The sequence below is a fragment of the Genypterus blacodes genome, unplaced genomic scaffold (assembly GCF_046128005.1).
Source record: "Genypterus blacodes isolate CSIRO-AG114 ecotype Tasmania unplaced genomic scaffold, CSIRO-AGI_Gbla_v1 ptg000260l_1, whole genome shotgun sequence".
Lineage (NCBI taxonomy): Eukaryota > Metazoa > Chordata > Actinopteri > Ophidiiformes > Ophidiidae > Genypterus > Genypterus blacodes.
The window spans coordinates 563810-576895 of record NW_027467053.1 but is presented as its reverse complement, the minus strand read 5'-3'; the positions used below and the strand labels follow the sequence as shown (position 1 = coordinate 576895).

The following is a 13086-nucleotide window of genomic DNA, read 5'->3' as shown; positions in this document are numbered from 1 at the left end:
TTTACATGTGTGTGTGTGTGTGTTTCAACTGTCTGTGTACAACAGTAATGTAAAGCATATAACTGAGTGAGGAGCAGAATTTCCCCCCGGGGATTAATAAAAGTGTTTCTTCTTCTTTTCTTCTTATACTGACTGTATCTAAAAGAGTTATTGCCTCACCCGTTTTAGACTTTTAATCGGAGTGAATTTCCCAGTATGGAGGTTTGGTGCAGCGTGATCTGTGACATTTTAAGCAAATATCAGACTGGAACAAGAGTGGAAGACTCAATGGTGCAAATACTAGCGCCAGCCTCTCTGCTATGGAAGGCGTGTGACATGGTGGTTCTATGAGAACTTGTATTTTCTAACTTGCGTTTTAACAATTTCTCGGTTTTCCACGGTGCCGCGTTCAAGAATGCAAATCCTTCGCTCTCGGCTCCACGTGCGACTCTGCGAGGCCACAACAGATAAACTAATACATTACATTACAGTCATTTAGCAGACGCTTTTATCCAAAGCTACTTCCAATAAGTGCATTCAACATAGTTAGGCAAAAGAATAATACTGCTGTGAGGGTGGGGGTGAGAATGACGATGACGATGATGATGGCCCACGTCGGTGTCTTTTCGGTGCTGTATGGTGTTGGCTACCGAGGACGTGAAAAGACGAAAATCAGGAAATCAGTATATAACTGCAAATTTGATACTTTTTCTAACCTACCTACCTGAGGTTTATGCATTTAGAATGGGCACAGATCAAACTATGCTCTCTGCGATGAACAGACCTGGATCATGGCACTGTACATCTTTTATTTCACCACCACCTCCACATGCAACACAGCAGGTAGACTGAGAGCGCAGCATGTAAACCACAGAGTGACGCTGGCTCACATACCATCAGAGCACCGGTCGATCTTCCAACCCAGGATGTAGAACGACTTCTCATTACACACGCTCTGCGAGCTGAGCAGACACATAAATAAAGAAGACATGTTGTAGAATCATACAAAGCAGTGAGTGTGTTGTCATGATTGGAGACTAAGGAGAAGGTAAGGAGACAGAGTGCTTGTGCAGTTCACCAATCAGTTAGAAGGAATAGAAAAGGGGAAGTACTGCAGCAATCAGATGTCCCTGGACCTATTTTTCTGAAATGTTCACATTCATTCCAACCATAGCGGCCGAATGCAGCTTTCAGAGCCGCATGCATTAGTTGTTTCGCACACACATTCTCTTTCATGGTGCCATCAGCTATTACAACAATAACAACAACATAACAGAAAGTAAGAAAAATCTAAATGTGAATGCCATTCATTACTACTACTACTAACACATGAACAGAATATTTAGTAACACTGAAACACACCACACAAAACTTAACCACACCGTCCCCGGGCATGCCAGGAGGTCCTTGGAAGTGTGTTAGAATAGAGTCTCACTCGTTCTGTGTTGTATAACGTATAGGATCTACATCTCCTCTCCCTGCAGAGCCTGTGACCCACGACATCATAGAGGTGTAGATGGATGGAGGGAGGAAGAGTAAAGTACTACAGATCAATCTAGAATGCAACACAATTTAAGTAGCTTTGAATTGTTTGTTTGTTGGGCTGGGGTTGATTGCATTGCTGTAGTTGCTACGTCGCAAACTTCTAATTTCAAGTAGAAAATAAATAAAATCACACCTGTGTATGATTCTAATCTTCCGTCTGCTTTGCTTTGGCTGTGTTAGAATAGAGCCTCACTCGTTCTGTGTTGTATAACGTTAGGATCTACATCTCCTCTCCCTGCAGAGCCTGTGACCCTCAACATCATAGAGGTGTAGATGGATGGATGGAAGGAAGAGTAAACGGTGGTAAAGGGGGAGAAGAAGTAAAGACCAACACAGTTATAGAGAAATGTGCATTTATTTTGTATCCAAAGAGACATAAATGAGATTTGAATACAACAACACACAAGCCATCATCTGGCCCAGAGAGCAACAAGAGAAAGTGCCATAAAGAGAAATTCTTGTTTTGTATAGATTTATATTTATAAAATAGAAGAAAATACACTCATGTTAAGGCTAATGTGTATAAAAGCTCCCTGCTGGTTTACATAATGAACATGTGGGCTCTTTATCGCCCTGACATCAGATTAAAGCATGAGAAACCCACACAATCCACACAATCATCAGGTGGCTCAATATATGTGGCCGTTTGAAAGGGGGTCAGGAGGTCTAGAGGAGCCCTGCTCAATGTTGTTGAGGGGGGTTGTAGTAGGAGATCCTTCGCTCTCGGCTCCAGGTGCGCCTCTGGGACGCCACCACAGATAAACTAATACTGCTGTGAGGGTGAGGGTGATGATGGCGAGGATGACGATGATGATGATGGCCCACGTCGGTGTCTGTTCAGTGCTGCACTGTGTTGGCTACCGAGGACAAGAAAAGAAGAAATCAGGAAATCAGTATAAACACTGCACATTTGATACTAAGGAGTCCCAAACATTATATTACGATCATTTGGCAGAAGCTTTTATCCAAAGCGACTTAAATTGCATTACACTACCATCCCTGCAGAGGGGGGAACAGTTTAGGGTTCGGTGCCTTGCTCAGGGTCACCTCGGCAGGGACTCGAACCGGCAACCCTCCGGTTACCGCACCCCTCTGCCCACTGCATAAGTGTTGTGTTCCGGTGCGGACGGCACTTACCGGGACCGAAACGGTTAAGTTGGTCGGTTTGGGGTTCGCGGTGACCGTCAGCCGCACGGCAGCGACCCTGTATTCCTCCTTCGCCTCCCCACGATAGCAGAAGAACACGCCTTGATCCTCCTGCTTAGTCCGAAACACCTCCAGAGACAAGTCCCCGTGTGCGGCACCATCCACAGACACGCTCCTGTTAAACCCAGCCTGTACCCGCGTCCCCCAGACTTGAGATCAAGCTCAAACACAAGCTCGTCGTTCCTTTTCCATCGTATAAACCCCGCAGAAGTTTGACCCACAGTATCACGGTAACATGGAAGTTTGACGCTTTGCCCAACAGACGCTGTCACTCCCACGGGCGCCACGACCTCCAGCTGGTGGAAGCTGAGGATGTGGCCAGCCCCGCACCTCAACTCGTACACCCCGTTATCGTTAAAAGTCGTGACGTTGAGGGCGACAGCAGAGCCTGGAGCGACCTTGTCTTTGTACCCGTGTTCTGGCTCCCGGGTCCCGTCATGAAGTCGAGCCATCGGCGTCTGGACATCACCCGGTGAGCGGTGAACCAGCGTGGTTTCTGCGCCGTGCGGGCAGATTTTCAATCCCGGGAAAGTAAAGCCATCTCCTAACATCACCTGCGCGAACTCAGCAGACGCGTACTTAATGTAAGAGCATAGGAGTAATACAAAGAGTGGAGTACTGGATGACATTATCGGTACAGGCAGGGATCCAAATATAACGCTCTTCCTTGTTCTGATATGTATATGTACATAGCCATAGACGATGATGGCCCACGTCAGTGTCTGTTCAGTGCTGCACTGTGTTGGCTACAGAGGACAAGCAAAGAAGAAAATCAGGAAACAGTTAAAGAACTGCAAGTTTGATACTTAGGAGTCCCGCACAGCGATGATGAGATTCATGCTGTGCTCCAAACTAGAACTACAACACTAACAGCAGATCTACAGTGACATGCGGTGTGGTTCGTGGCTGGTGAGGCCAATGACTCTTTCAAAGTCAGATTCATAGATTAATCTCAATACATGAATTTAATATAGGAGTTTCAATTCACCATTTATTTGGCTGCTTCCAAATTATTAACTAGATATGTTTCATATCTCATATCAGCATGTGTACACACACACATACGGTATACATATTAGGCCAAAGTCAATACAAATGAAAGTACAACCACCTGCATCAGCCAGACCTAATGTGTTGTACAAAGTGAACAAATAGTCATATTATTTGATTATATTATATTATCATTAGTTTGGCTCTGCCTCCCCTAACCGCACGCCTAATTGTTTTATTGCAGACAGCAACAGCATAACACAACGAACTCACACACGTAACACCTGAAGTGTAATTTCTTCACCGTATAACATACAGGCAGAGACAGTATAGTGGTAGAACAGCACCGCCATCTCTTGGTAAAAATACTGTATAACAACACTCCCACTTACTTTTACAATAGGATTAACAAGTCCCCTTAATTTTCAAAAAAACAATAGTTTTACATTGTTTTCCAGGAACTCTTTTTCACATTTTCACACTCTTTTTCACTGGAGTGATTCACAGGGTTCTTCGCCATTTCGATGGCTCCTTGGTTGTCTTCCATGATCACTATGGACATAGACGCCAGTCCTAGATCACTCAGTAGTTGTCTCAGATTCCGTCTTGAGCTGATTGACTGAGTACAATGTACTCCCCTTCTGCTGTTGAGTGCGACTGTTGCTTGTTTCTTGCTGAGCCAGCTCCTCCACTCAGAAGAAAGATGTTGCCTGTTGTCGACCGACGATCATCCTGATCTCCAGCCCAGTCAGCATCTGACTTCTCATGCTTGAGAGCAAAGTTCACTGTTCCTTTTAAGTATCGAAGTAACCTCTTTACAGCAGTCAAGTCATATCAAACACTTATATATGATTTGTTTCACACCTGCATTCTCTTTCACGGTGCCGCCAGCTATTACAGCGATAACAACATAACAGAAAGTAAACTAAATCTCCATGTTAATACCATTCATCACTTTATTTTTTTAGATTAGATTAGATTAGATTCAACTTTATTGTCAATGAGCAAGTACAGGTACAAGCCAATGAAATGCAGTAGCATCCAACCAGAAAGTTCAAAAGTGTACTATTATATATACAGAATACAGAATATATACAAAATATATACAGAATAAACTATATACATTCTATATAATATATATACCATAATTATAAATTAATAAATATGTAAATAAATAGTGCGAAGAGTCTTAGTGCAGTACGGAAGTGAAATGGAAATGATCAGTGCAAACAGAAAGTTGTGCAAATTGCAGTTGAGTGCAAGATGATGCTAGAGAGAGGATGGAGTTGAGTGGAGTTGAGTGGGGCAATGGAGTGGAGTTCAGCAGGGTCAACGCCTCGTAGAAGAATCAAACCACTTAACTGGTTTAGTATTCTTTTCTTCACACACGTCTTATTGAGATGCTGCAGCCCCTCCGCTTTTATTCTAACAAACATCTCACACCGGAAACTATAGCGCTGTGATAACTGGACAGGGATTCACTGAAGAGGTGCAGGAATGTCGGAGTGTCGCCGGCTACATGCAGACTACAGCGGTTACATCATGAGACGTTCCTGCCACAAGCATGCTGCTTTGTGTTTACTTTGTATACGTCACATGTAGGCGCTGAAATTGAAGTGCAGGATTATGGCAGCAGGTTAATGCTTCTTACTTACTTTGTTGTATATTCATTCTATTAAAATGCAACTGTAAACCTTGTAACTGTAGATTCCCTGTTGATTTTGTGTGTAACTCATTCGAAGTAAATCCTCATTTGAAGTGGAAAATAAACAAAATCACACCTGTGTATGATTCTAATCTTCTGTCTGCTTTGCTTTGCCTGTGTTAGAATAGAGCCTCACTTGTTCTGTGTTGTATGACGTTAGGATCTACATCTCCTCTCCCTGCAGAGCCTGTGACCCTCAACATCATAGAGTTGTAGGTGGATGGAAGGAAGGAAGAGTAAACGATGGTAAAGGGTGAGAAGAAGTAAAGACCAACACAGTTGTAGAGAAATGTGCATTCATTGTGTTTCCAAAGTACAGCGTTGAGTGTTGGCGGATGCAAATGGAAAGTAACATTTAACAGACACTTTCATCCAAAGAGACATAATTGAGATTTGAATACAGCAACACACAAGTAAACATCTGGTCCAGCGCCCAACAAGAGAAAGTGTCAATAGGAGAAATTTTTATTGAGTGTATATTTATATTTTTAAAGTAGAAGAAAATACAGTCATGCCAAAAGTGGGGGGAGGGGTTTACATTACGCTCATTTTTGACAGACGCTGTCATCCAAAGCTTACATGACATTAGTTCTCTTAGCAGAGGGGGGAGCAATTGAGGGTTCAGTGCCCTGCGGAGCCATCAGTGCATGAACACACAGAACTGGCACTTTCCGTCTGGAATTTCACCAGCCATGCTGTCAAGTGCACATTGATAGACACTGCCGCAGTTGTTTCTCAGCCTTTCTTGTTTTACACAGTTAATCATATGATTAGTTTCACCCCCACATCCTCTTTCACGGTGCCACCAGCTATTACAGCGATAACAACATAACAGAAAGTAAAAACTAAATCTCAGATTAATACCATTCATTACTTTATTTTTTTAGATTAGATTAGATTAGATTCAACTTTATTGTCAATGAGCAAGTACAGGTACAAGCCAATGAAATGCAGTAGCAGTCTGCTTTGCTTTGCCTGTGTTAGAATAGAGCCTCACTTGTTCTGTGTTGTATAACGTTAGGATCTACATCTCCTCTCCCTGCAGAGCCTGTGACCCTCAACATCATAGAGTTGTAGGTGGGTGGATGGAAGGAAGAGTAAACGGTGGTAAAGGGGGAGAAGAAGTAAAGACCAACACAGTTATAGAGAAATGTGCACACAATCATCGGTGGCTCAATAGATGTGGCCGTTTGAAAGGGGGTCAGGAGGTCTAGAGGAGCCCTGCTCAATGCTGTTGAGGGAGGTTGTCGTAGGAGATCCTCCGCTCTCGGATCCAGATGCGCCACTGCGACGCCACCACAGATAAACTAATGCTGCTGTGAGGGTGAAGGTGATGATGGTGAGGATGACCATGATGATGATGGTGATGGCCCACGTCGGTGTCTGTTCAGTGCTGCACTGTGTTGGCTACCGAGGACAAGAAAAGAAGAAAATCTGGAAATCAGTATAAACACTGCACGTTTGATACCTAGGAGTCCCAAACAAAGTAGTAATATTATTTGATTACATTATTATTAGTTTGGCTCTGCCTCCCCTAACCGCACGCCCCTACCCACTGCATACGTTTTGTGTTCCAGTGCGGACGGGACTTACAGGGTCCGAAACGGTGCAGTTGGTCGGTTCGGGGTTCGCGGTGACCGTCAGCAGCACGGCAGCGACCCTGTGTTCCTTCCTCGCCTCCTCAACATAGCAGAAGAACACGCCTTGATCCTTCGGCTTGGTCCGAAACACCTCCAGAGACAAGTCCCCGTGTGCGGCACCATCCACAGACACGCTCCTGTTAAACCCAGCCCCGTGCCCGCGCCCACCAGACTTGAGATCAAGCTCAAACACAAGCTCGTCGTTCCTTTTCCATCGTATAAACCCCGCAGAAGTTTGACCCACAGTATCGAGGTAACATGGGAGTTTGACGCTTTGCCCAACAGACGCTGTAACTTCCACAGGGGCTACCACCTCCAGCTGGTGGAAGCTGAGGATGTGGCCAGCCCCGCACCTCAAATCGTAAACCCCGTTATCGTAACAAGTCGTGACCTTGAGGGCGACAGCAGAGCCTGGAGCAACCTTGTCTTTGAACCCGTGTTCTGGCTCCCAGACCACGTCATGATGTCGAGCCATCAGCGTCTGGACATCACCCGGTGACCGGTGGACCAGCGTGGTTTCTGCGCCGTGGGGGCAGATTTTCAATCCCGGAAGGTAAAGCCATCTGCTAACTTCACCTGCGCGAACTCAGCGGACGCATACCCAATGTAGGTGCATAGGAGCAATGCAAGAAGCAGGGTATTAAAGAACATCTTCTATACAGATATCACACAGCCCAATATCGCTTGTATGCAAGGAAACGAACCGTTGCCATCACACCTACATAGAAAGCTGGCAGGACAGAGACTGGGTGGATGAGTACCGAGAACGGCGTTTAGCGGTACCACCACGGGATAATAAGTGCGTTCATTACGGAAATGCGTACCGCGGTGACCTATTTACTGCTTGCAGTTGTGTTTCCGATTTACCACCTCTGTAAGCCAATGCTGTCGTGCTTGGGGAATCATACGATACACACCCACATTCTCTTCCACGGTGCAACCAGCTATTACAAAAATAATAACGACATAACAGAAAGTAAACTACATCTAAATGTGAATAAAACTACTTCTATGCTACTAACACTTCAACAGAATATTTAGTAACACTGAAACACACCACACGAAGCTCAAACACACCGCCCCAAGGCATGCTTGAAAGTGCTCCACCCCCCATAGTCCCAACACACGGCACCAAATTAACCCTTCTTCTACACAGAGCTGATACTCTAGCTTTTCCATCCAACGAACTTTAATCAATTGCATTATACACACAAATTCATTTTAATAAAGGTATGCTCTTGTATTTTTCTCGCCGATTGTATATACTTTCATTTGTATTGAATGAGTTGAATTGAGATGTGTCTAAATATTTAAAGAAATGTTAAGGTAGGAAATAAAGACAGAGATTGAAACAGGTAAACTAATCACGGCGGATTACTGGCTAGGGTGAGAATCAAACGTGTGACCGTGTGATCAACATCTATGTCATGCCAAGGTATATAGAAATAGAGGAATAAGCTTTTTACAAAAATGCTATGATATACACCAACATGTTACATTTTTGTGATGGAGGATAAGGTTAGAAAAACAAAATTTCTTCGCTTTTTCTCTCCCTTTTCCATTTGATCTCTCCGTTCTTCTCCCCCTTCGGTCCCCGCTGAGTGAGGTCAGACTGGGCCAATAACAACCCGACTGGTTGTCCAATCATCCCCGTGTGATCCATGAGGAAGTGTCCGCCCCAAGCTCCAAGCATCACTCGTACGGTTTGCCTTGACCACACTGCCAAAACAAACGGGGTTATCGGGGCAGTAAACCGAGCACAGAGACCCCAAAAGCGCCATAGAGCCGCGATGTGTAGCTAACATGACTCAACAGACGAGCTAATGCAGACGCTAAAGAGCTAACCAGCTAACGAGCCTGGGTTTACGCCATGAATCTGAGAGGCCTCTTTCAGGACTTCAACCCCAGGTAAGCTTAGCGCGGATACGGTTGTTTTGTGTTAAATGTGTGGGGTTCAGTTTAGTCAGTATGTTTTACGCGGTGCTACGTTCCTCAGATTATCGAAAACAACCATTTTGAAGACAAGAACGTCAATGCTAGTCAGCTGGTGAAGCTAGCTAAAGATGCTAGCAGATTTAGCATAGGTGTTTGCTAGCCCCAGTCGTGTTTACGTTGGCGGTAGTCGAGTTAACATCAACATAAAGCGATACATTTCCGTAGTCGGTGTGGGGTATTTGTACATTTAGCTGGTAATATTTACGGGCAGCCATGGTATAGACGCTAATGTTAGCGCCGATCGGCAGGCAGGTTGAAAACGGAGTTAGCCGTCGAAGCAGTAGTCAGTTTAGTTCTGACTTCTTAACAAATGCCCCTCTTCTTTAATAATCACTTTGTAAAGTTGCTTAATGTACAAACAGTTGACCAATTTGACCACCTTGTGTCCGTTAGCACACACACACACACACATAGTTTACCGACAGGCGTCATCCAACTCTTGTGTGTCTTCATATGTTTGTTTCCATTGTAACTTTCAAGACACAATTGTGAGTAAACATTCTCCACCGTTCGCAGTAAGTTCCTGATCGACTCGTGTCTGCTGCTGTTCTCTGTGCTGCTGTCCTTGAGGCTGGATGGGGTCATCCAGTGGAGCTACTGGGCCGTGTTTGCCCCAATATGGCTGTGGAAGCTCCTGGTCATCATCGGGGCCTCGGTGGGCACTGGGGTCTGGGCGCACAACCCTCAGTACAGGTACACACACACACACACACACACACACACACACACACACACACACACACACACACACACACACACACACACAAAAGATCGTCAAAGATATGGGTCACTGTAGGGGTGGGTGGCATAAACAACGAATGTATATGACCTGAAACATGTACACAAAAACACTTCATTAATCAGATGGAGAAAAAGTATGAAGTCAATGGAAATACTTATGACGCTATTATGTCACATTTGGTCTGAAGTACACTTTCATAAATGTTATTACTCCCTTTACCATGAAATTCTCATGTGCAGTCATTTGAGGCTTGTGGTGATGGGTTCAGCATGTTGTATGGTAATAGTCATGTATACAGTATATATCTACAGTGCACTATGTGTTGGATCAGACCATGACACAAATGTTTATAGGCAGGAGTTGGTGTTGCTTTGAGCAGAGAGTTTTGCAGAAGTTTCATTCAAATAACTTTTCACAATGTCCCAGACCCCAGCTACAACTACTAAGTGTTGTTTGCTCTGAGCTTGTATTTGTCTACACATTGCAAGCGCGGTCTGCGCTGTTCTATTCTGCACTAGTGTGTACTTTGTATTATGTGATGTAAATTTGATGAAAATGCAAAGTGTAAATATGCATTGAAATGTTTCCATGGTAACAGTTTAGCATAACAATTACAAATAAACATGTTTGAATGGCAAAATTTAGATTTGACAGTAACATTACGTTTTGGTCTTTAAAGCAGCCTTTTTCTGAACATAAAATCAAAACTACATTACAGAATTCCTTTCAAAGTAATAAAATAACTGTTTATCTGTCTGATTGCAGCGCAAAGTGACGTGTGCGTCTCATGTATTTTTGTTGTTGAATGCAGATTGCGCTCGATCACTCTTACTTGAATTGAATAAGCAATGTGTTGGTCTGTAAAAATCCTTTGACATTTGCTTGTTTTCAAGAGAAGATGATTGAAGAAAATATTGAAATATTAATTAGACATTTATTTTGGGGAAAATAATTGTGATATGTGTAATAAATATAATCTATAGATTAATCGACTAATCGAAGAAATAATCTGTAGATTAATTGTTAAAATAATCGTTGGGTGCAGCCCTAGTTATTACTGATCCTCATTTATACACTGATGTTCAACTTGAAGTCAACTTCACCGCTCCAAGTTGAAGCGCTCAGATAAAAGCAGAGCCGATTGTTTTTGCTCTTACTTGTCCACAGTGCAAGCTGTTTACTGTTGGTGCTTCTGCTCTTCCTGCATCACAGCAATCACAACGGATCGACTCCCTTGGTGCTGGCAAAGAGACGCGGCGTCAACAAGGAGGCCATCCGCCTGCTGGAGGGGCTGGAGGAGCAGGAAGTGAAAGGCTTCAACAGGGGACCCCACTCCAAACTGGAGACCATGCAGATGGCCTAGAGTGAAAGGTAAGAGCTTTAACTTGACCCCCATAGCAACCCGATGAATTATAATGGATTCATTGACCGTATGTGCACACATGCAACATGTTGTTGCAACTGTAGTAAATACAGTTTTACTGTAGTAAATACAGTTTTAACAGGATAGCATAGAGACATAAGAGTAATGCAAGTAGCAGCGTTGTCTGTGGCATGTTCGGTAGAGAGCTTCAGAATTGGAGCCGAATGAACAAAGATTTCTAGGCTGTAGGTTAGTAGCTGCCCTGTTTGATCATGAGGTGGTAAATGGGTTTCTGATAACTGAGAATTGTCTGGCGACACGCCTCGCTGATTTAGCTTTAATCTTTGGTATATCTTCCTACATAGGTAGGCCGCCTGTTAGTGGGTACTATCTTGACTCCTATCATACAGCAGGCATAAGCTGATTCACAGCACACACATTCTCCCTCAAAGTGCCACCAGCTATTACAACAAATAAACAACACAACAAAATGTGAATACCCTTCATTACTACTATACTACTTACACTTGAACAGAATGTTTAGTAACACTGAAACATACCACACAAAACTGAAAAACACCACCTCAAGGCATGCTGGGAAGTCCTCGGAAGTGTGTTAGAATAGAGCCTCACTCGTTCTGTGTTGTATAACGTAGATTAGGATCTACATCTCCTCTCCCTGCAGAGCCTGTGACCCTCAACATCATAGAGGTGTAGATGGATGAGGAAGGAAGAGTAAAGTACTACAGATTAAACTAGAATGCAAAACTAAAGTAACTTTCCTGATGCTTTGAATTGTTTGTTTGTTTGGGGTTGATTGCATTGCTGTAGTTGCTACGTCGCAAACAACCTCAACAATGGGGTTGCATCGCAAATTGCTGAAAAAGTCTAAACGAATACGGATTCCTTCCCTGGTAGAGGCTCCGACATTCGACACTAGAGGGCGTAGTTGACCACTGTCCATGTCCATGTGACATCAACCCTTCTCTCAGCCTGCTGCGTTCACTGACTGCTGTCACATTTGTTATTATGTGTGACATGTTTAGTATGAAAATCTTCCTTCTCCTTGTTCTTGTCCCCTTTCTTTCTGTAGGACAAACTGTCAACATGTCCTCACTGCTCCAACACAGGGCCTTTAAATGATCCAACTTTATTTAGATGTATTTATTATACTTTATTAAACTAAACATCTCCTGCTTTTTCTTTGCAATGCAGGTACGCTGGAATTTTCTGATACCCACTCGGACATGTCCTATGTCTTCATCAACGACTCGTCGCAGACCAGCGTGCCTTTTCTGCAGTCGTGCATTGATGGAGACCTGCCCTTTGCCAAGAGGCTCCTGGAGACGGGATGTGACCCCAACATCCGCGACAACCGGGGCCGCACCGGCCTGCACCTAGCCGCCGCCCGCGGGAACGTGGACGTATGCCGACTCCTGCACAAGTTTGGGGCGGATCTGTTGGCGACCGACTACCAAGGGAACACAGCGCTGCATCTGTGTGGACATGTGGATACTATACAGTTCCTGGTGTCCAACGGGCTGAAAATTGATATCTGGTAAGAGAGAGACTTGTTCAGATGATTCAATGTGTGTTACAGAATCTAGGGTGAGATTTGCTCAGTTCATCTCAAATACCAAGATTGCTCACTCCGGTCTTCGTTCAAATACAGAATACTGGTTCACATGCCTGACAGGAGTTGTATTTTGTGGTTGGAGTTGAATTTGTAGCAGGATGTGCTACAAAGGTCTGAAGAAAGAAGAGCAGTTCTTAAACTTCTGACTCTCCAGCATTAACTGTAACTGTTGGTGCTTCTGCTCTTCCTGCATCACAGCAATCATAACGGATCGACTCCCTTGGTGCTGGCAAAGAGACGTGGCGTCAACAAGGATGCCATCCGCCTGCTGGAGGGGCTGGAGGA

At 44.1% G+C, this 13086-nt stretch overlaps 2 protein-coding genes across 2 annotated transcripts; both read left to right on the top strand.

Annotated features, from left to right (window-relative positions):
• The first annotated feature begins 7985 nt into the window (after positions 1 to 7985).
• Positions 7986 to 11165, top strand: LOC143017013 (transmembrane protein 185-like). The gene is made up of 3 exons (XM_076171623.1): positions 7986 to 8973; positions 9577 to 9753; positions 11015 to 11165. The coding sequence occupies exons 1-3, from the start codon at positions 8936 to 8938 to the stop codon at positions 11163 to 11165; spliced, it is 366 nt and encodes a 121-aa protein (XP_076027738.1). The 5' UTR covers positions 7986 to 8935.
• Positions 11166 to 12412: 1247 nt separating this feature from the next.
• On the top strand, positions 12413 to 12727 carry LOC143017024 (ankyrin repeat domain-containing protein 46-like). Its single transcript, XM_076171632.1, has one exon. It carries the CDS (start codon positions 12413 to 12415, stop codon positions 12725 to 12727), a length of 315 nt encoding a protein of 104 aa, XP_076027747.1.
• Positions 12728 to 13086: the final 359 nt, after the last annotated feature.